Source organism: Vipera berus (assembly GCF_964194415.1).
Source record: "Vipera berus genome assembly, chromosome: 3".
NCBI classification, from domain to species: Eukaryota; Metazoa; Chordata; class Lepidosauria; order Squamata; family Viperidae; genus Vipera; species Vipera berus.
The window spans coordinates 23,603,643-23,628,108 of NC_138204.1; the positions used below are offsets into that span (position 1 = coordinate 23,603,643).

Consider the following 24,466-nt stretch of genomic DNA (forward strand, 5'->3'; position numbering starts at 1 on the left):
TGTTCCCTGTATGATAAAGGCTACTTAGTTGATTGCAATTTTAACAGAGAATGTATTTGAACCAAATTATGTTGTTAAAAGTGGCTTAAATTGGTCATTCTGAGGGATGGATGAAATGGCAACAATTTCAACTTCTCCACTGATTGCTGTTCCTTCTCTAGGGCTGTATCATCCAGTTATCATGTTTTCTTCAGCTTCTGTTCTAGCTAGAAAAACCATTTTTAATGAAGGTGTGCATTCACTTCTTCCCAAAGTAATTTTGGGCTAGCTTTTCACCTTTAATTTGTATCCCATTGCTAGTCAATAGGTAACCGAAGAGGGAGATTTTTTAATGTGTCTCAATTTTTCTGTAAAATATGCCAAGAAGCATAGAATTTAGACACTGAAATAGGCTGTCACCACCCTTTTTCTTTATTCATAGAGTGAGTTTCTAAAAGTGCAAGCTATTGAACTGCTTGGGGATGACAGCCAATACAGCTTGCTTTTATTATTTACCCATAAACACCATAAAATGATTCTGTACATTTTAGTACAGAAGGAGGAGGAGAATCGATCCCTTAGAGATGCAAAGAAATCCTCATCAACCTTCTCCAATCTAATTACAAATAAAAGTTCACCAGAAATAGAAAGCAGTGAAATGTAAATCATAAAATAAACATAAAATCCTACATGATGACTGCCAGATTTATATGTTAAAATAAATTATCCTACTTCAATAGATTTAGAGGGTCCAGAATCAGTAGCATCTCACACACTAGAGTTACCTGGCCCCATGGATTGACCAGGGATGCTAAGAATAGACCAAACAGCAAAAGACAAAACCAGGACTTTGCTAAGTTCTGTCACCATGCTGCATGCTGGCTGCTATAAACCATAATTTGAGCTGCACCATTTCATCCTGATTGCATAACTATCTAAGCCACTCCTTCACTCACAAAGTAATATAGTGAAATACATTTGGCAGGCTGGTTAATGTTTTACATTAGTCAGAAATGAATTTAAAAAGTGCAGGAACTCTTTTTTTATATTTAAGTGGTAATAATAGCTCATTTTGAGATGGAATGCAGAGCAAAGTGAAGTTAGTGTTTATTTTTGTTTCTATGGAAATTAAAAATATAATCACAGTGTTGATCAGATGTGGCCTATGCAAGCAATGAGATGATTCTATAATTTTTTGTGATTTTTTTCTGACATTCTACTGTCTGATTTCTTTTAAAAAATCAGCATTTCCTTACTCTTTAGCTGCATAATCAGATCACAATGGATTGTCTGGAGAGGGAGGATGCTACTCACCCATAACTGAAAGAGGGATTGGAAAATAGATGAGGGAGGAGGTTTTCTCCAAAAAATGGTATTGGAGATACAAATGCATCTCCTCCAAAATCCATCAAGTTGAAAAAAATAGTACTTCATATCAAACTATCCAATCAAATAGGCTCAAGTATACTTTATTTATAAAATATTTATAAAATATATAAAAGTATCCAACTCTTATTCTATTCTATTCTATTCTATTCTATTCTATTCTATTCTATTCTATTCTATTCTATTCTATTCTATTCTAAATACATAAATACAAGATTTTCATGAATTTCTTCCTTTGGCAAAGTCACCATAAAACTTCCAGCATGATATAGGTAACCATGGTGTCATGTCATGAATTATGGCTCCTTTTTCAGGAAGTATTAGAATGGTCTATTCTTTGATACCGAACACGTGTATAAATTTCTCTTCTGTTCCATAGTTTGTGCCAGCATATATTCCTTTGCAGCAACCTGCCAAAACAAGGAAGAGATCAATATGGATTTACCATGCCCTGCTTCAAATTATCTATGATATGGGCAAAATACTTCTGCATTGTTCAATGTTAGCAGTGACAACTATTGTAGCCAAAGCCCTCTAGGACATACCGCTTTTTTGAGAACTGATGATCTATCTCTTCCAGAGACTGTCCTTTGGTTTCTGGTACAAATAAATAAATAAATACTGCAGCCGCCAATCCTACCAGTCCATAGAAAAGGAAGGTCCATGACAAGCCGATGACATCTGTATAGAGAAACATTACAAAATCAACATATGACATAATGCCACATTTGCTGGGATAGATAAAGGCTATCATAAAATCAGGAGCTTACCAAAGGCTACTTAAAAGGAGCTGTAAAATTTCCTTTCAAAAGTAAATTTACATTTTATTAGACTCATGCATTCAGCAAGATCAGAAGTTTCATCTGGACATTATTTCAATAATGGGTGCATAGTAAAAGGTGCCAGTCATTTTAATTAAATTGAGTTAAAATGATCATTTTATAGCATTTTGATTGCAAACATTCTCAAGGATGAGGTAGTAACAATAATTAAAAGGTTTTAAAAACATTAACAGCATGGTTTTGCAGTATTTCTCCACCTTTAGTATCTTGGAGATGGACAATTGCCATAAATACTTTTCGGATGGGTTTTACTATTAACAGCAGAACCAGATGGCTTTTCTCTATGACACACAGGCTAATACATATCTGGGCTACAAATGAGTGCTGACATAATATTTCTGGGATTAAAATATTTGGCAATACTTGAAATATTTTGATAATATTTTAAAATATTACCCAAACACAAAAATAATTCTAAAAACTTCTGAAAGAAAAAATGTCTAAACTAGCTAAATTAACTGAAGAAATACAACCTTTCCAAAGATACTTTTTGAAAGATGCTTTCCTAAAAGCCAACTGGATTTTCTTGGTTTTTTTAGTTCTTTGAAAATGTTTTGCTTCTATAGTTTCTTCTTCAACCATGACCTGGATGATTGACAATCTCCATCGACCTCATAAAATCAGATAGATTATAATCTTACTTTTTCAAGTGAGCTTCAAAAGTAGCTTCATATTAGCTTCAGAATTGTCTTTATTATTGTAATAGGAAACAACTGGCTTTTTAAAATTCAGACCTGGGGTTGCATAAGTCTGAGTCAACAGCTGTTTCTTCGTTTCAGACTACTAGTTGTAATTTTTTAGTTTAATAGTAACTAGTGACTTAATACATTCAGTCTGCAATCCCACTTTTGTGAATGACACTAAATGGCAAACCACAACATCTGGTGTAATTTTGGATTTCCCCCCTTCTTCTGCAGCCTATTATCTCCTCTGATGCTGAGTTCTGGAGCATATAAACATTTGTTTGCTCTTTTGTTAAGAAAATACCATATTGTCTAATAAATACATTATCTAGCTATGGATTTTGGATTTTTTTTCCTTCTAATAACACCATTATGTTATCTTCTTTTAAATGTTAATTTTGTCCATCCATAAAAATCATGAGAAGCACCATGACTTCTGGCTTAGAGTAGACTAAGACTGCCTTGAACTGAGTTTTCTGCTTTGGCAGAGATTTGAGTCTGGCTTCCTTCAGTCTAAATTTAACATTCTAGCGACTATATATGGCTGATCGTGACTCCAGAAATGATATAATAAATAGGAGACAAGATCCTCAAACAAAGGCAGTGACCCTTTGTTGGGTCTAGATCAGTTTCTCAACCTCAGCAACTTTAAGGCATATGAACTTCAACTCCCAGAATTCCCAATTCTGGGAGTTGAAGTCCATACATCTTATACCTGTTGAGATTGACAAACACTGGTCTAAATACACCCTATTATCAGCTCCGCTATGATTATCAGCAGCAAAGAATGTCAACAACAAGCCAATATTATACATACCAATGAGGTCAAGGAATGTAAGACTGATCAGTAAATTGGCAGCCCAGTTGAAACTATTGCAGAACGCAAAAGCTCTTCCTCGTATGCTAGCTGGATAGATCTCACTGAGGACCAGCCATGTCACTGCAGGAGGAGAAAGGAAAGCGTGTGGAATTAGGCAGGAGAAATTAATAAATCATAAGCAACATTTTGTACAACCGTAAGAAGAAACTAGAATGGGATTATAGAAAGAAAGCTTGAACTGTTGAGTTGGAAGATGCAATTATTCAGAAGTTTCAGTTAAACACAATGAATCCTTCAATAACTAGCTAAGATATGAAGAGACATACTGAGGATTATTATTATTATTATTATAATGATTACTACCACTACTACTCTTGCTCCTAAACAGACTTTTAAACTCACATATGAAATACATATTTGGACATGCATATTACTTTTTTACAAGAAACATTGGAAAGATAGATAATATACTGTTTAGAAAATTCTAGGTATATGGATTGCGAGTGGACAAGACAGACATTTTCACTGAATGGTGAAGTGAATGGAAGAATTAAAACAAAAAACAAAAAAAGAAGCTTCTCCATTACTTGTTACAATAGGTTGCAGTACCTAGATGAATTTGGCTCATCCTAAAGAAGCTGAGCAGAGTAAGTAGTTTGTAAGTAAATTCAATTCCTGGAGTGGACTGGGAACTAATGAAACATATTAAAAGGTAATGCAAAATAACTTCCATCACACTGGTAATAAAACAATATGGACAAGGACAGGTAGTCTTCAGATGTCAATTCCAGTTAGGGGAGATTTTATCTTTGCTCTTCATTCTGGAAAATCATATTACTAGGTGCATTATTAGTAAATACATGTAACTTTAAAAACTAAGCAGGACCCCAATGGCTAGAAATTCTGGGAGGTACAGTTCTAATCCATCTTCTAGAACACGTATTGTGTAGTGGGTTTTAGACCGCATGGAAGACGCCAGGCCACAGGGTACAGCATAGCAGCTCTTTATTGTGGGTAGGACTGTACTGGGGATTTGGGGTTACCTGAGTCCTTATATATACCTGGCCAGGTATCCACCTGGCCAATCCATTTGAACCTGGTATTCCCGCTGAAAAAATAGCCCAATCCGCATCAGTCCCGGTACAGCGCCACCTGGTGGTATAAGTAACGCTGTTGCTATGTTGTAACCCAAAACCATACACAACACCTGTTCCCTTTTAAGAACAAACAATAATGATTCACACAACAACTACACACTAAAATACATTGAGTACAATTTAACCATTACATGTCAATCCTACCGTGCCATTCCGCCCCCTCATGACCTAACATGAGGGGTTTTAATTTTTAATTAATGGGGTTTTAGTTAAGTTCAGGGATTAATTTAATCTTAGTTTTAATCGTTTTTAATTGTATATGATGTATTTTAACTTTTAATTTTCCCTGTAAACCGCCCTGAGTCCTACGGGAATAGGGCAGTATATAAATTTAAATATAAAATAAACATAGTCAGTCAGATAGGCTGGAGGCCTATTTGCCCGTGATGACTGCCTTAGGTCATCATCCTTTGACTTGGACAGCAGGGTCAGTGGATATGGCTTGGTTGGGCTTCTCGTGTTGACTCGTCCCCTGGTCAGATCTTGCGGCTGGATTGTCCTGAATGTCCTGAGGTGGTTGTTGTCTGTGCTGACCCAGTCTCTCCAGGAACAGTTCTGGGTCCCTGAAGTCTTCCACCAGCTCAGGTTCTTCATGTTGGTCTGTTGGTTGCGAGGAATGGCTCTCCTGTTGATTTTTTTCCAGTGGCCTTTCAGGAACCCGTCTCCTAACTTGGTCTATGTGTCATTGGATCGGACGGTCCCCCTCCACCCCTACAATGTAGGACAAGGGCCCTGTTCTGTCAACCACCAAGCCAGGAATCCACGCATGTCCTGGCCCATAGTTCCTGGCCCAGACTAGTTCACCTGTGTTTAGTTCCCTAGTTGGGTTGGGTTGCACTGTCTTTGCAGCCACCCTGTCAGGGTGTAGCCTGTCCAGCTTGGTGATGAGCCGTCTGCTCCAACGCAGTTCAGCTGGGCTCTTCCCTGTTGCTGTGCAAGGTGTGGAATGTTGAGCCAGTAGGAACTGAGCCAACCTATGATGCCAGTCCCCACTGATGATGCGCTTCAAAGCGTCTTTTGTTGTTCTCACCATGCATTCTGCTAATCCATTGGTCGATGGGTGAAAGGGCGCAGATGTGACGTGCCTAATCAAGTTGGCCTTCATGAAATCCTGGAATTCAACAGAGGTGAATTGTGGGCCTTTATCCGAGACCAACACATCAGGAAGGCCATGCGTGGCAAAGAGACCCCTGAGCACTTGGATTGTCCTGGCAGTGTCCTGGAATAATAGGCAATAGGTTTTTGTTCTCCATTCTCTTCTAAGTGATTTAAAACTGCACCCACTCCATAGGGAGAAGTGTCACACGCAATGCAGATGGGCTTTTTCTCTATGAAATGAGTGACAGTGGAATTACTGGATAGTAGTTCTTTAAGGGCTTGAAAACTCTGCTCATGAACCCTGGTCCAGGTCCAAATAGCTTTCTTGTCTAATAGTCTGTGTAAAGGCTCAGCTTGTAAGCCGCCCTGAGTCTTCGGAGAAGGGCGGGATATAAATGTAATAAAATAAAAAATAAAATAAATAAAATAAATGGCTGCTTTGTGTGGCAAGAATGCATGATAGAAATTAAGCAAGCCCAGAAAAGCTTGCAACTCTGCTTTGTTCTTGGGTGTGGGGGCCATTTTTATTGCCCTTACCTTGGAGTCAGTGGGATGGATCCCTTTGGCATCGATCCTGAACCCTAAAAATTCTATGGATGCAACCCCAATTTGACATTTGTCCTTCTTAAGTTTGAGTCCTGCAGCACGAAACCTACTTAAAACTGCCCGTAACCTTTCAGCCAGTACTTCTTCTGAATCCCCAGCAATGAGGACATCATCAAAGTAAGGGCATACCCCCAGAATGCCCTTCAGAGTCCTCTCCATCACCTCCTGAAAAATTCCTGGAGCTACAGAGACACCGAACTGTAAACGGTTAACTCTGAAAGCTCCTCTGTGTATTACAATTGTCTGAGTGTCAGCTGTCTCCCTGGTAACCGGGAGTTGCTGGTACACCTGCGCGAGGTCTAGCTTTGCAAAGATGGCGCCACCCTGTAAGGAGGAGAGGATGTGGCTGATCGCTGGAACCAGGTAAGTGTGCGGATTGAGGACCTGGTTTACCGAAGCCTTATAATCCGCACAAATTCTCACCTCCCCATTAGCTTTCAATGGGGTGACAATGGGGGTCTCCCACTCTCCCCCTTCTACCGGTTCCAACACCCCCTGCTCTACTAACTTATCCAATTCATTCTCAATCTTGTGCTTGAGGATGAAGGGAACTCTCCGGGGTTTAATTCTCATAGGTAGCACATTTGGGTTCAATTTAAATTTAATGGGGGGCCCGTTGTACCTGCCTAATTTTCCGTCGAATACGTCTGCAAACGTTTTGCAGACGGATTCGAGGCTTCTGGCCTGGGTGCTATGGATTCCCGAGATCCCTATACCCAGAGCCTCAAACCAATCTAACCCCACTAAACTAGTCCTCCGGCCCTCGGCCACGAGAACATCCAAGTGCCCAGAGAAAACCCACTGATAGAGTAGTCTCCCCCCTAATTTTTACCGGGGCATGTTGAAAATCAGTTAACTTTAAACTGGTAGGTCTCAGTCGAGGCCACCGCTTGCTCCAGCCGCAAACAGTTTTAAACATTTCATAAGAAATTATTGAGATAGCAGAGCCAGAGTCGAGCTCCATCTTGCAAGGTACACCTTGCAAACGGACCTCTAGTTTAATTTTGGCAGTGATTAGCCGGTTGATTCCCATGTGGGAAACGGCCCTCTGGGTCTCAAAAAAAATGGTGGTGATGTGCTGGGGGGGGGGTCTTAATACCTGTCAGCGACATGACCATCGGTTGCAGTTCGTGCAGGCTGTCCTGGGAGTGATTCTGGCAAACGGCTGCGATGTGTCCTGTCTTGCCGCATGCCCAACATTTCGCAGTTCAGAATTTGCAAACCGCTCTCGCATGATTCCCCCCGCAGCCAGCACATTTTGGGGCGGAATCTCTGCAACTGCAGCCGATACATTTGTTGCATTTGCTGGCCATTGTTGGCTTCTGCTGATTTCCTTGATTGTCGCGCTGCAGTTGTCTTTGATGTACAGCATCAATCTCTGCCTCCTCACTCACTTCACTGCTCCCGCTGTTCGCAGCTTCCCCACAACGGACGGCTCCTCCTGGGCTGCTGGGTTGGGAATGATGGGTTGCACGAATTGCTCCTGCAGTGGCCTCGTTAGCCAAGATCTCATCTTGAGCATCTTGGAGTGTGATGTCGGGTCTGGCGTATAGGTGTTGTTGTAGTTTTTTGTCTCCGAGACCACACACCAGGTGATCGTGAAGCCGTTCTTCTAAGTTGCTGAATTTGCACAGGCAAGCGGCCTCTCTCAGGGCTGCAATGAATTCAGTGGCTGACTCTCCTGGCTATTGGAAACGCTGTTCGAACTGGCCTCGCCAAGCCAGTTCTGACATTCGCGGTTTGAAATGTGCATTTAGCTTCTCTGCAAAGTCCTTATACTTTACAGTCTCGATCGCTTCTGGTGTGAACAGGCTGATGGCCAGATCATGGATCGCTGGCCCGCTCATGCAGGTCAGAACTGCTGCTTTTTTATTGTCGTCAGTGATCCGGTTGGCCCGTAGGAACCCTTTGACCTGGCTCAGGTGTGAAGCCCATCTCTTGGGATGGCGAATGTCAAACGCCAGAATTTGGCCGAACTGTGCCATGGCGTGTCCGGTCCTGTGGAATCTGCTTAGGTGAAGGAGTTGGGGAAAGATGCCTCTTTCTCTGACCCTAGTGACTTCAGCTCTGAGAGAAGCAGCATCCCACCCTTGTCGCCACTATTGTGTAGTGGGTTTTAGACCGCATGGAAGACGCCAGGCCACAGGGTACAGCATAGCAGCTCTTTATTGTGGGTAGGACTGTACTGGGGATTGGGGTTACTTGAGTCCTTATATATACCTGGCCAGGTATCCACCTGGCCAATCCATTTGAACCTGGTATTCCCGCCGAAAAAATAGCCCAATCCACATCAGTCCCGGTACAGCGCCGCCTGGTGGTATAAATAGCACTGTTGCTATGTTGTAACCCAAAACCATACACAACAGCACGGGTGTCCAACTTGCCACGTCACGTGACGTGTCACAACTTATCATGACTTTTTTTGCATTGCCGGAGCTGGGGTGGGTGTGGCCTCCATATGATGCAACCTGCCTGCGGGCCAGCAGTTTGACAGCCCTCTTCTAGAGAACACCAGTAACAAGGCTGGGCCAATGAATGCATTATACCAGAGTGCACCTGTGGATTAAAGGCTGCTTTGTCAAGTACATGAATATCCTGCTTCCTTTCAAAGGAAATTACCAAGAGAAAGATCAACAAACTGACCATGGTAAATGGTTGAATTAATGAACAGTGTCAGGCCTACCCCAGCTGGATGGCCTCTAAGGAAAGAAAGACCCTTGACTCCATTGGGTTTGAAGTGATAGGCTCTTTTGCTAAGGGGTGCTGGTTGCAGTAAAGCCAGACTAGAACTAAATTTCCTGCGCAAAAGCATACAGCTTTTCCTCTCAATCTGACCCTCCCCCCTTTGACCGGTCCATTTCCAGACAATGGGTGAATGGCTAGGTGCTTTGGGAGTGTTCAGTGCTTGGAGCAATCGGCATTCCATTCCAAAGCATCTTTGGCCTCTCATTGTCCTTGAAGATTGGCACACTGGTTTAAAGCATCCCTATTCTTCCCCAACTGTCAATCCTTCCTCCCAATTTTCCAGCACTAGCTCAATACATGCTTATTGCCCATTTATTCCCTCTCTCCCTCTTAGCTATTGATGGCAGGATGCCAGTGAGGCATCGAGGGAAAGATGGAAGAACTGACAAATAGTATAAAATATTGTACAAGTCAATATAAGATTCATTAACTGAAATTTATATCAATTCCTTTGTGGGATTTCTTGGCCCAAATAATGAAGATAAAAGCCCTATTTGTGGTTCCACCCATGAGATCAGTTCAAGGCCTTGTAGCAGCACTTATAGTACTTAAGTTATAGCATTCCAATTATGGAACTTCAAAAAGATGTTCAGCTGATTCCTATGTTATCTTTCCCAAAATAATTGTAGACATGTCTATTCACCCAACAATTTATGAGATAACAATTACTCTAGGAATAGATTCACTGTAAGATGACCAGTGTTTTTATTCCTTTTTTAAAAACTAAATTTGTTTGAAAGTTTGTATTTATTGGTTTTTAAACATTTCTGGTTTTATTATGACAGCTTTATTTAAGACTGTTTTTAAAATTTTTGTAAACCATTCTGTTTGCTTCTGAAAGGAAGAGTAGTAATACTCAGAAATCACATTAATCAATTAAATTGTCAGTCAATAAAAACCAGCTAGTCTGATCTTCAACTTTTCTTAAAATAATACTGTTCTTTTAATCAAATGCAAACCTCACCTGATTAAATAATCTTTTCTAGGGCTTCTAACTGGCCAATACAGGTTCCTCTTTCGTTCAGGTAACTTCTAAGTATTTGAAGCAGGCATACAAAATATGTTGGGGTTACTGTTTCTAGTATTAATGCCTCAACTGATAATATTGACGTTTTATTTGCAAACTGTAGCATTATAAATTGGCAAATGTATGTTTTCCATAGTTATGTTTGCTTAACTGGGTATGTAAATAACATTTTAACACAGTGCTTACTTCCTGGAACAGATAGGTAAAAGGAACTCTTTCAGAAAGAGTGTGTGTGTGTGTGTGTGTGTGTGTGTGTGTGTGTGTGTGTGTGTGTGTGTAGAACTCCAGTAACTGAATGGAACAAAACTAGACACTTAGCTTAGCTGCAAAGCATAGGAGAAAGCTTGTCGTTAGCATGTCCAGTTTAAAGTGAGATAGAGCAGTAGTCCAAGAATAGCTGCATAAACCATGGATTCATTATGTGTCCCATCCCAACTTCTTTCAGTTCCCAAAATATATCCAGAATGGGAATTGGACAAACTTGCTGCTTGTCTTTCTGCAGAGTAATGTAATTTTAATATAACCCTCTCCCCAAACTTCTCATGTTACCTGCCATAAACCTTGTGGCCTTTGGAAGCCAAGGGTTTCATTTTTATTTTGTTTCTAAATGAAGCTCCTGGCCACAAGACTGCTATCCTGGTCTAAAATCAGCTCTGAAGTGAAGTGGCTATGGAAGATCAGAAGATTATCCACTCAGAAACCTATTCATGTTTAGCCGGAATAAGCCCTATAAAATATAATTAAGGGGGCTAATGTCTGAAAATTAACAGTTCTTTTCCTGGCTTATTTTTTTTTTAAAAATGAACACTCTTTTCCCCCATTCCTGACTCTTTTTATTATGGAGTATTCTAATGAAGAATAGGAACTCCTGCTGAAACCACAAATGCATTTATGGTTTGCATGTATAGATTTGTGAATCAAAGGTCTTACTGCACTTATTCCATTATGGCATACACAACTATATTCTAATTATAATACTGTAAGGAGTAATTGTAGGTCATTTCAGAGCCAAACCGATTGGGCAGCACAGAAGCCCAACAAACAAACATAACAAACTACTTAGTAAGACTCAAATCACATCCATGCATAGAGAGGTCCATTTATGTAAGAGGGACCTAGGATAAGAAATACGAAACCAGGAAGATACTTACTTGGTCCAAATCCAATTGAGAATGCACTTACAAAGGCCATCAAGCTCAGGAGTGTAATCCAGTTTAGGAGCATGTGTCCCTTGGAAGATGCCCCACTGATTGAAGAATTGGTATCCCTTTCTTTTTCTTCCACTGGCTGGGTGAGAAAATGGGTTTGCTCATTTTCTAATGTAATGGTTGCCCTTTCCCCCCTACTTTTATTATTGGTAAGCGTTTTGACTGCTGGTCTCACGGCAGCAAAAGTTGATTCCACTTGTATTTCACTGGTATCTTTCGTCAATAAGAAATAGGAAGCATCTGGTTGGGGAGACACTGAATTTATGTGGAGATGAGGTGAACCGAAGGAAGTATTGTTTGAATCTATGAGTGTTTCACAGTCTTTAACCATATCTAACGGAACAGAGCAGCTGACCAGGCCAATAATCATAACTGAAAAAGCCATCACCAAACATCCAGCCATCAACAACACCCTTCGGCCAACCTTATCTGCAAAAAACATGGCAAACAGAGTTGCAATAACCTTCATCACCCCTAGACCAACAGAGGCGAGGATAGCAGAGGAATCCGTCTGAAATCCCACAGAACGGAAAATAGTAGATGCATAATAGAGGGCATTGGGCTGTCCAGTGAACTGCTGAAAGAGGACCAATCCTAGGCCAATGAAAGTCCTGTTTCTCATATTGTCCTTTGATCTGAAAAGATCTACAAGGGAATAATTCTTCTCCATGGGGCGTGGCAATATTATGTCTTCACCATCTTCATTCTTAGAAGGTTGAATGAGGTTACTATGAGTCACACTGTAGTGTACCTTGAAAGTCCTGGAGTTGTTGGGGAGGAACAGGATGCTGACAAACTGGATGACTGCCAGGGCAATAACCAAGCCAAACATGTATCGCCATCCCTCAGGTGTGTCAGTAAAGATATAATTCAGTGCATATGAAAGTAAGATGCCCATGGTGATGCCAGCTTCATAGAGGGATACCAATAGCCCTCGCTGATGGGCAGCCACCATTTCAGAGACATATATACAGCATGCCATAGATGATAAAGAAATGGCAAAACCTACAGTCAGTCGCCCACCCACCAGCCAAATAAGTGACCTAGCAAGTGTCAGGATGAGACTGCCACACAACAAAACAGCATTGCTGACCAATATTGCTTTCCGTCTTCCCTGCCGGTCAATAAAGATTCCTCCAACCAAAGAAGCTATGAGAGCTCCAATGAGTAAGGCACTCACGAGGACTTCTTGTTCAATACAACGAAGATGGAAAACCACCTGCAGCTGCAACAGTGCTCCTGAGATGATTCCAAGTTCATATCCAAAGATCAGTCCTCCAAGGAGTGAGATTGCTGATGTCAACAGGAGGATGAACAATGCTTGTCCTGGAAGTTGAGAATAAGAACAACAGTGAGATCTGAGAGAACTTCTTCTTTAAGTTGGTATAGCTTACAAGGAATAACTTCAATGTTATAAACCAGGAGTCTGCAACCTTGACAGCTTTAAGACTTGTGGACTTTAGCTCCCAGAATTCCTCAGCCAGCTATGCTGGCTGAGGAATTCTGAAAACTGAAGTCCACAAGTCTTAAAGTTGTCAAGGTTGCAGACCCCTGTTATAAACTACATCACATTTTAAAGCTAACTTTGTTAATATTGTTTTAAATATAAAGTCAATCCAGGAATAATAGTCTCCAATACATCAGCATGTTCATATAATGATATTGTGATTTTTTAAGATCCTACCTATCTCCCCTATCTACTAAAGGTAATCTGAATGTCAATGTTCTGAGGTCAGAAATGGCAGAATTTTCTGAAATGCAAAATACTCTTTTGCGGGGAAGAGTGGTGTTAGGAGAACCTATGTCACAGCCCAGTAAAACAAGAGTTTTGCAAGAGTCACAGAAATATGACTCAATGTTGAAAAACATGGAAAACCTGCTAGGGCAGAAAACAGTACCGTAACCAGATTTAATACATTCTCCTGTGCAACGTATTTTGAACATCCCATTGGTTCCTGGAAATGTGGCCGTTATTTTCAAATTATTAAAAATAAATAAAGTTGAGTTTTGAAGTTTTCTAGGCCTCAATCTGAACCTGAAATTGTACCTAGATTGTCCCATTTTGAACAGAGAGGACCGCTGTTTTGAAAGAGGGGTCAAAGAGGCCATCTATGTCAAAACTGAACAGCCTTTTCTCAACAGAGAGGGAGGGATACAACATCATCTATCTTCAGTCTACAACATAAGTCCTTTCAACAATTCCAAGAAAGCTCCACATCCATTTGCACCACTCAGGTGACCCTGACAACACAGATAAACCTCCAGATGGCATCAACAACTCATTAAAAGAATGCAAATGACCAGCTGTCTGCAAATATAAATCCTTCCATTCCCCACCATCCAGTCGGAGCTGAAGAAGCTTCTTGGATGAGAAGCAAAACAACTTCAAAGAGAAAAAAGCATGACAACCATGATCTGAATGACTAAGAATCTCCATAGACATGTACCTAGATTATGATAACATGCAGCATTTCTTATATCAAAATAAGCATAACAACATATTAAGGAAAAACAAGGATATATTACTTGGGTGCATATTTTGCTCTGAAGGGATTCCTTCTGTATAACTACAAATCTGTATTTACCATTTATTTATACTGTGACCTTCTTGTAAAAGTAGAAAGTAGCAATTATCTCACCATAATTATAGTGAACATATTTTCTTGGGGAAAACAAGGACAAGCCTGAAAAAGGGCAAATCTGAAAGAGGTTCATGAAGATAAAAACTATTCATTGCTTATGTTTGCTTTATAAGGGAAAGTTCAAGAGCAAACCAAGAAAAGCTACAAAAATGCATATTAAAATATTTAAAATCAAAGATATATGTACATTTATTTTTAAAAAAGAATTCAGTTTCCTATTTTTTTCACATGAATGTGAAAGCTTGGGCATTAAGTGGTACCATTTATATGATAAAAGTTAAATGACCAAAATAAAAGATAAATGTGAATGTTTGAAATTTAAGTAAATCTGAAGGACATGCGGTCACTGTAACCATTCATTTTATTTCACAACCATCTTGTAAAATAGGCTGGGCAGAGAGACAAGAACTGTCTCCTGGCAAACTTCAGGGCTGAGTGGGAATATTTGTAGATTTGGTCTAACCTTCTAGTCTCTGTGATGGATGTACCCTTAGTGTTGTGCAGAAGTTGAATTTCAAATTCCTTAGCAGCAGATTGTAAAACAGTGTTATTGCCTGTGAAAGCCATTTGCTGGAAATTAGGGGGGCTTCCTTGGGTAGCTGGTTGGTCATTAAGAGAACAGATTGCTAGGCTAGATGGGATAGGTGCCCAATCCAGCAGGGCAATGTGTACTATACGTTATTATGAACAGTATAACATAACACCTCAGGTCCTATTAGCATGCTAACAGCCACTGACATGTTAGTGTCATACTAATGAATGTCACAGTACCAGAGGACTCTGTTTAGTGAATCAAGGTTTCTGTTTTAGAGAGAATATTTATAAAACATTATTTTTCATTCACAAAATAATTTAATTCTGGATCCAAACTCTATTCTGACTGTCCTGCATGCAATAAGCAGAAACACTGCAATAACTAACTTTTAACATTCAGTATGCTGGAACTAGAGCAATTGACTTGATCTAGACCCAATCTTTACAGCCCAACATTATGTATATTTGTTTTCAAGCATATCTCACAAATTAATTTGTTTGTTTTTATCCTTGATTTATTTTTTCAAACAAATCAAGGCAGCAAACATATCCATCACACTTTCCTCCTCCTATTTTCTCCAAAATAACAAACCTGTGAGGTGGGTTGGGCTAAAAGATACTGGCGCAAGGACACCCAGCAGACTTTCATGGCTAAGGTAGAATTAGAACTCGGGCTCTCCCACTTTCTTGCCTGGTGCCTTATCCATTAGATCAAACTGGATCTTTTAGTAATAGAAAACCAAGAAGCTGGAAAGTAATCTTGCTTTTTCAACTCAACATGGTAGGGTTTTTTTTAAAAAAATATTCAGACAAGTAAACATCCTATAAACATGAACCACAGCACGAATGTACTTGTCCAGCTGGAAATCACATCAAAGAATTGCAACCAGATGCTTTCCAGACTGTCAACTTGTTGATCTAAAATTCTTATACCAGAGACTTCAGCTAGCACACCCAATGGTTATGATTATACCAGTCTTTTACACATTTGGCATCATCAATTAACTTATCATACTATATTTTATGGGTGCTCCTTGAATTTTTTAAAGCATTATACACTAGATGCATAAAGCTATACCCAATTTTCAACAATGAAGTGATACCTTTTTTTTTTTGCATATCTTCATTTTTTTCTATCAAAGGTTAAGGAAGCAGGTATTTTAACATTATCTAGTTTTACGGAACTAGATAATTTTGTTTGACTTTTTTGTTAATTGAAGAAATGAGCATCCTTCGGGAATAGGGCAGTATATAAATTCAACTAATAAATAAATATGTGCGGCAAACTTAATAAGTAAATAAATAAAAATAATAAACATATCTTAAAAATGCATTTATTATGCTACCTTTAGTGCATCACCTTTATTGGCTTTCCCCTTCTAATATTATGTTGAAAAACCCTACCATTTGTATAGCTGCCCAAGCTGCTTTCAATTTTACTATGCATTAAATAGAAACTTTATTATTAGAAACAACTACCGTGTTTTTCCAAAAGTAAGGCCTACCCTGAAAATAAGCCCTAGTTTGATTTTTGTGGGGCAAGGCACACACCTAAAAATCAAGCTAGGGTAGGGGTGGGGATGTGGAGCTGCCCCATGCACCCCGTACCCAATTACCTTGTAGCCAGGACTCTCCGCGCTGATGGTGTCTTTGCAGCCAGGCCTGCATTTCTCTGTTCTGTACATACCTACCCTGAGATACAAGTACTGGGATTTACTCCCCGCTAAGTGTCCATAGGAGTGTTACTCAACCTTGGCCAATTTAAGATACATAGATTTCAACTCCCAGAATTCCCCAGCCAACATATTGATGTCTATGTGACTTAAAGGGGCCAAGGTTGAGAAATACTGGTATAGAATTGCTGACTGAAATTATAAGAAAGCATGGAAGAAAGAAGTGAGGGCCTTATAGGGGCATCAGAGGGAATGGCAGAAAAAATCAAGTTGGCCGGGACTGTGCAATCAAAGCCCTGATTCTTCTATATTTATACCAACAATAGCATCCATATATAGCATTTTTTTCTTATCAACTTACGTTATTTTCATAAAAGTCATCTTACTGATTCACCATATATCTTATTTTCATAAATCTTGTTTAAACTCAATTTCTCCATAATATTCAAACAATTCTTATCAATCATAATTTTCTCAATAATTAACATCTAAATATCCAAATTTTCCACTTAAATATATCATCTCAGTATTTTCACATTTCATATATTATAGAAATACTATACTACTTATCTATCATAAAATCTACCTATAACATCTTTTTTAATCAATTTATATTTCACTTCTATTTGTAAAAATTAATTAAATCAGTATATATCCTTTTTTCAAAGTTCTTATTAAATCTAATTTCCCCTCAATATTTCAATCATTCCTTAATCCTAAATCTTTTCAAATTTAATTTGTCTTTAAAGTTCAAACTTTTCCTTCACTTTCATCATCCCAATATTTTTACATTTTGTATCTTATCAAAAAATACCATATTACTTATATCTCTTATCCCACTTATTCTAAAGCCCCTTTATAGCCAGTTATTTGTTTATTTAGCCATATTCAAACAAGTGTTTGCTCATATAATATTCCATCTGGTAGGGCGAGTCGAGTCTCTTAAGCCCGTCTCTAATCTTCTTCCTTTGCCAAATTGTTTTCCAAATTAGTATTTTTGACTTGTCAAACAGTTCTTGTATTTTTGTAGTTGTTGTTAGGTGTAGAGGACACATAATACGTAAGATATATGCTTTTTGTCTCCCAAAACAGTGATTCTCCTAGCAGTGTCCATTTTGTTAAGTCTTCTTTCTTCTCAGGTTTATTTTGATGTTCTAATGCATAAGGTATCTTTTCCATATTTATTGTTGTATCCAAATCTTGTGAGATTTTTCTTGTTTGTATTAAGTTATAATTCCCTTCATTTGTGACTTTGCCAATTAAGTCATTTTTTTCTAGTTCACATTCCGTTATCTGATTTCTTTGTTCATTCTTTACCATCATTCTTTGAATGTTTTTTGATTGTAGATTTAAATTAGAAGTGTATTCATTTATGTTATCAAAGTTGTGTTTAATCTCCTCGTGGTTTAGAGCTATTGTGATTTGTATCTGTTGTAGCATTGCATAAATTTCTTCTTCAAAAGTATTTGTCTTGTCTTGAAATGTTGCTTCTAGAGGTCTTTGATCTTTCCGGCTGAATCCTTCAAGAATAGATATTAAGTGTAGCTTTCTATCATTTTTGATGAATATGTCATATCTATGTTGTCTCCCCATTTTGAGTAATCTGTCATAAGTGCCATAGTCTCTGTAATTAGCCTTGTCAAGCTGGTGAGAACTCAAAATCCAAACAGTCCAATTTTGTATAGTTCTTGTCTTTATATATAATTTTTATAATCCACTGTAATTTTCAATTGTCAAGGTTTCAGTAAAATCAATTTTTATAACAATTCTTTCTTTCAGGAGTCAATTGTCAACCAGTCAGAATTGTGATTCAATATATTTAGCCACCTTAAATCCTTCCTGCAACTTTCCCTCTCAAAAATTAGTCACAAATAAAAGTTTTTAGACAATTCATAAGTTTAGGCCACAATCAAAATATTTATTTTCCTTCAAACACTTTCTAATCTTATAGCTGGCCCAGTGTACAATCTCTTCTTTGTTCCCTGGCAACTATCTTCTTAAAGGTTATTAGAGTTCATGGGAACAGATTTTTTTTTTATTTCTGGGCGTTGTCTTTAATGTGCTATATTCTAATTGTCCACTAAATGTCAGCAAAATTTGTTTTTCAGCTCTTTCAGGTAAGAAGTTCTTATTGTTTTTCTTTTTTATAATTTCATCAAAATCCTTTAGAATATAAACTTAGCAGTTTGTTTTAGTTTCTAAGTTTGATCAGATTGTAGTATTTTAAATTTAATTTCAATATGTTTCTTTCTTCCTTAAATGTTAATTCGCCGCTGCTGTCTATGGGGGAATGGGAATATGTCCCCTCCCTTTACTTTCAGAGGTTTTTTGTATTGGGGATCTTTTCCAGGGACTTAGTTGCAAAATAAGGGAGAGAAGATCAAATACTCTCACCAATTCCAAGCACGCTGTTCACCTTTGTTCTGGTCAGTGCTCTTGGACTTTGGCTGCAGGTTAGGGTTAGGGTTAGACGCTGGCATGCGGCTAGCTTTTCTCCTGTCGGGTTTGGAGGGCTTCCCCTGGATCAAATGAAGTGACTGCCCTTTCTTCACGGTCACCTCTTCAGGGCAACTTCAGACCCATCTAGGGTCCCCCTGGCAGGATGAAACTAGCCATGGGGAGCAGAGGTCTGCTCTCGCACGGCCATGCACTACAGGCACAAAACCAGAAGTCTCTATTCTATTCTATTCTATTCTATTCTATTCTATTCTATTCTATTCTATTCTATTCTATTCTATTCTATTCTATTCTATTCTATTCTATTGTGATGCATGTGAAAAAGGGCTCATGTTTATTTTATTTCCCTGCAGATACCCCAGGGGGTTTCTCTTCCAAAAAGCCCTCTGTTCACATTATATCAGCCAAGTATATGGAGGGAGAGGATTCAGTCCTTTGGTCAGATTTGGTTCCATTCTTCTAGCTTGGGGAACATTTACTCATTACCAGGAAGATAACAACATCATAAACACATCTTTGGAGAAAGAAGTTTCCAAAGGTGGTGAGTTGTAATTGAGACAGCTGAGAATAACAGAACAACAAAATTACAGACTTTATAATGATAATAATAGAGTAATAAAAATAAGTAATAACAGAATAACAAGAGATCTTGGAGATCTTCTAGTCCAACCCCCCATGCTCAAGCAGGAAACCCTGTACCACTTCAGACAGATGGTTGTCCAATCTCTTCTTAAAGAGCCATCATGAAGCAGTGGATAGAATGCATTATTGTAGGCTAATTCTGCTGACTGCCAGCAGTTCGATTCTCACCAGCTCAAGGTTGACTCAGCCTTCCATCCTTCTGAGATCGGTAAAAGGGGGACCCAGATTGTTGGGGGCAATATGCTGACTCTGTAAACTGCTTAGAGAGGACTATAATGCACCATGAAGCAGCATATAAGTCTAAATGCTATTGCTATTGCTAAAAACCTCCAGTGCTGGAGTAGCCACATCTGGAGACAAGTTGTTCCATGATTAGTTTCCAATCAGTTAATTTATTAAAAAAGTAGATGAGAACTCAGGTGAGGATACCAGTAACCTGGTAAATTGTATATGAGGTGACGGTTCAATTGGCAGGAGAGTCACTGGGCTTTCTAGGAGTTCATGTCTTAGTCTAATTCTTAAATACTCTCTCGTCCCCAACAGCCCCAAACTTAAATCTCAGCTACTAAAATTCCTGTTAAAAACCTTATTCTTGTATAGCATCTCTTCATATTGTTAGTAGACTTTCAGTGTCGAACTTTGCTTCTGCCCTCCCCAAATTGACAACATGTAGACCAGAGAAAATAAATGAGCAGAACTTTCATTGTTGCATTATTTTTTCCATATGAAAGATTTCTTGGTCTGCTGGAGCATTCATTTCTACAAAAATTACTTCCAGCTTTGGACTGAGACAACTGGACCGTAACTCGTGAAGGACTAGGCCTATATTTAAATACATTAAGTTCTAAACTTAGTATGCAACACGTAGACTGACAAGAAAAACTAAAGATAAGAACTCTTAGCCATGTTTGCTGTTTCCTTCCCTTTTGTTAATGGCTGAATCTAATTACTTTTTAAAACTTTAGTTGCTTTATTTTTATGATTAAAGATTTATTACATATTTATTTTTATCCACCTTTATTTTGTGCAATTCTCCCTCGTCCTTTTTTCACCACAGCAATCTTTTACGGTGAACGGAGGAGAGAGAGAGGGGGGGGAGAGATATGGAGACTGGCCCAAAGTCACCTAATCCTATATGGTTGTTATGCATAAGGATGGATTAGAAGTCACAGTCTTATGGTTTCTAATTCAGAACCTTAAGTGCTGTATTAAACTGACTCAGTTTATTGATTATCTAGTTTATTGTGCTGGTTTATTATCATCATCTACCTAGAGTTGGAACTGTACACAAGACTTGTAAAATAAATGTCTGAATGCAGGAACGAATTGAAACACTTAATGGAGTGTATATTCCTGGAATTAGGAATAACAGCTCAGAGACTGAATATTGCAACTTTTAATAAATAAAGTAACCAGAAGGTTTGGAGCTAGAGATTGGACAGATCAGTCATGGGATATATAATAGAGTTGTGGTATACATATATGTAAATTCATATGTTAATCCAGAAATTGCTCAAAGCAGAAACAAAGGAACAGACATAACAGTGTTAAGGCATGTTTCAAACATGTTTTGGAAGAAATGTTCAGACCTGATGCAAGCACAATGCCTCTATTATTCATTAAAACAGCTGTTTCCCTTCTCTATGCCTATTGAAAAGCTTTCAGATTTTATTTATTTTATAATTGAGTTTATAGCCCAATCTGTTACAAAGATTGAGGGTAACTGAATAAAAAGAAGTACTTTTTTCTCCTTTACCTAAGGGTCATGTATGTGGTTTGCTTGGGTTAGAGTTAGCTCAATGAAGTTTGAAAACTATGATTTTGCAGTTTACATGTGAACTGGGCCATCCTACCTTATTCAACAACCAAGGCCTGGTGTAATCCGTGAACTTTAACCTTCAAACATCAAAATTGAAAATTGTGTCAACAGTTGCAATCCTGTATTCTTTGAAGTACTTTCAATTTCTCCCCCTGCCCAGCACCTCACCATCCTATTATAAAAAGGATAGAAAGCCATGTGAATTTTTAACAGAAATAAAATTTGAAAACTGATACACAGGAGCAAATTGATTTCAAACTGAACTATCATTAATGGTTGTACTAAATGTTTTCCTGATATTAGCATATTTGTGCTAGAGAGGTAGACTAAACTAGGGGCCACATTTAATTGGGGAAATAACTGGCAAGGTGTTTCATTCTGTAGATGATGAAAGATTAGGAACGGACTTGCCTTCCATGTAAACAAAACCCATTTGATAGAGCAGGTCTTATTCTTGAGCCAGCATGTAACATTTATTAATGAATGACAACAAAAGGCCATCTGAATATCAGAGGCAGACTATATTCTCATGCCCTGCCTTCTTATAAATTATTCCATGAAACCAATTTTTTGGAATTGCACAATATACTGAAATGTAAATTAATCCCATGGGATCCGTTCACAGAATACGCTGGGCTAAAATGTAGTTGGCAAGTTGATAAGTTTGCTGATTGCGCCAAGAGAACTATAAACAAGTCTTAGACAGCAGTCTGATGAACTACTTGCTTAGGTTCACAATGGACTGTGGCATTGCGACCCAATCCTATCAACTCTGCACTGTGAGAGGGTAAAAGAATGCAGCTTGATTAGGAAAGTGAGCGCCATCGCCACTCTTAATAATGGAATTCCTGCCTTTCAGTGAAGCCAGTTCCCCCAATCTGGCGATTTGACCTCAACTCCTATAATCCCTGGTCAGCTATAACTCAATGCTTCCAAGGGGCATCAGACAGAAGATGCCTAAATTAGTGCTTCTGCTCCTAAACCTAATAGTGTAATCCAAGATAAAGAACCACTTTTTCTTGAGATAATTTTAAAAGCGTTTGGCAAAGCACGATATAGACACATATATAGGATATTAACTCATTACTCTAGCAGAGGAAAACAACTGAGAACACAGGACAGAGATTTGGGAGCAGAGAAGCCAACTGCAAAGGCTAATTCAGGGGTCTTCAAACTTGGCCCTTTTATGACTTGTGGACTTCAACTCCCAGAATTCCTCAGCCAGCAAAGCTGGCTGAGGAATTCTGGGAGTTGAAGTCCACAAGTCATAAAAGGGCCAAGTTTGAAGACCCCTGGGCTAATTGTTTTAATTTACAGGAAAAGTCAACTCTGCATTCTCTCCCTCCATCCCTACAAAGAACCAACCGAATCCATCCAGAGAGAGAGAAGTCCCCCCCCCGCCCCGCTTGCCCGTTCCCTGCAAGGAACTCACCCATGCTGATGGAAGTGGCGTACGCGGCTCCCCCCAAAAAGTTTACTTCCCAATTCGAGAGCGGACGAAAACAGAAAGCCCAGCCCGGCCCGGCAGCCCCCAGGGATCGAAATCTCAATTTAAGCGCTTCCCAGCTACGGGCTTTAGCGCCGAGAATGAAGAGACGTCCAGCATTCCGACGCTAGGGGGGGCTCGCGGCTGGGAGGCCCCCGGGGCAAAGCTCTCGATTTTCCAGGATCGCATCCTGGATGCTCTCGCACCGCCGCAGAAGCAGAAATGTCGCTCCTTCGGAAGCCCCGGGAAGCTGCAGGCCCGCGAGAACTTAACTTTCCCTAAAGCGCACAGAAGTTTGGGTCTTGGGGGGGGGGGGTTGTTTTTTTCCCCCTTTTCGTCGTCGGCAGACGGGACTGAAGAGCGCCACGTTGCTCCGGACCTGCCTACTTACTGCGGCGGGGAGGGGGAACCCCTCGCAGAAACGGGAAATGGATCAGCGGCGCTGGGGAAAGAGGCGCGCGATCTCGATCGTTCTTCCAGGGCCTGGGTGGCTCGGGTGGGATCCGGGAAAGCAGGGAGACCAGCAGAACGGGCCCCCTCGCTCAGGTGTGCTGGATCCCGTCCCATTCCGGAGATGTTGCGTAGACCAGCGTTTCCCAACCTTAGGAACTTGAAGATGCGTGGACTTCAACTCCCAGAATTCCCCAGCCAGCATAGCTGGCTGGGGAATTCTGGGAGTTGAAGTCCACGCATCTTCAAGTTCCTAAGGTTGGGAAACGCTGGCGTAGACTAAACGCCGCCGGTTCTGGTCTGCGAAGTCAACTACCGATTGTTAGGAAGAGCCAAGTATCGTGAAAAGCGGCTTTGGCACCTGGGTAGCTGCTTGATTTCTGTTTCACTCTAAAGCCATACTTTCTCACCCGTGATTTCGTGTCTAATAGGCACTCTTTATAAACTGCAATGGCTCCATTCAGCACATTAAAGGAGTAGGAAATGAATCGCAAGTTGGCTTAACGCAGGATAAGGTGACCAACGTCCACAGAGATTCCATGGCGTCCAGCCGTGGCCTTCTAAGAGCACCATGATTGCTCTTAACTTTGGCAGCAAAAAGGCTGATTGGGGAGGGGTGATTTACACTTGACAGGGGAGGTTGTGGTCAGTTTTAAGAGTGGGAAACGCACCCATTCATCTCTTTTTTTTTATTGAAAAGTTTTAACATACAGTTTATCTTTAAGAGTCCCCCCTCCCCCTCCCCTCTCTCTCCCTCCCTACCCCTCCCCCTCCCCCCCCACTTCCCAGAGCTAAATACAAGGTATAGAAAAAAAACAATCATAAACAACCATATACTAACAACCATAAACTCTAAAATCCATCACTCTCTAGCTTATACAGGATAATACAAACCTTAATGATATTAAATATATATAGAAAAGAAAAAAAGAAAAAAAAAGGAAATAAAGAAAGAAAAAGCGAAGGAAGACTTATTCAAATGCTACATGAAACTTCTTAACCCTATATTTGTTCTGGATGTACTCAACCCATTTTCTCCATTCCATAATATAACGTTCTTGCGAGTGATCTTTCAAGTAAGCCGAAATCTTTGCCATCTCTGCCAGGTCGGAAACCTTTAAAGTCCATTCTTCTATAGTCGGCAATTCCTCTTTCTTCCAATACTGACCTATTAAGAGTCTTGCTGCCGTAATTAAATTCAACATCAGCTTA

At 39.6% G+C, this 24,466-nt stretch overlaps 1 protein-coding gene across 1 annotated transcript; it reads right to left on the reverse strand.

The window, feature by feature from the left end:
* Positions 1–1,193: 1,193 nt before the first annotated feature.
* On the reverse strand, positions 1,194–23,186 carry SLC2A10 (solute carrier family 2 member 10). The gene is made up of 5 exons (XM_081322175.1): positions 22,751–23,186; positions 11,495–12,877; positions 3,708–3,830; positions 1,911–2,046; positions 1,194–1,775 (listed from the first exon to the last, which is right to left on the reverse strand). The coding sequence occupies exons 1-5, from the start codon at positions 22,752–22,754 to the stop codon at positions 1,676–1,678; spliced, it is 1,746 nt and encodes a 581-aa protein (XP_081178301.1). The 5' UTR covers positions 22,755–23,186; the 3' UTR covers positions 1,194–1,675.
* Between the last annotated feature and the right edge of the window lie 1,280 nt (positions 23,187–24,466).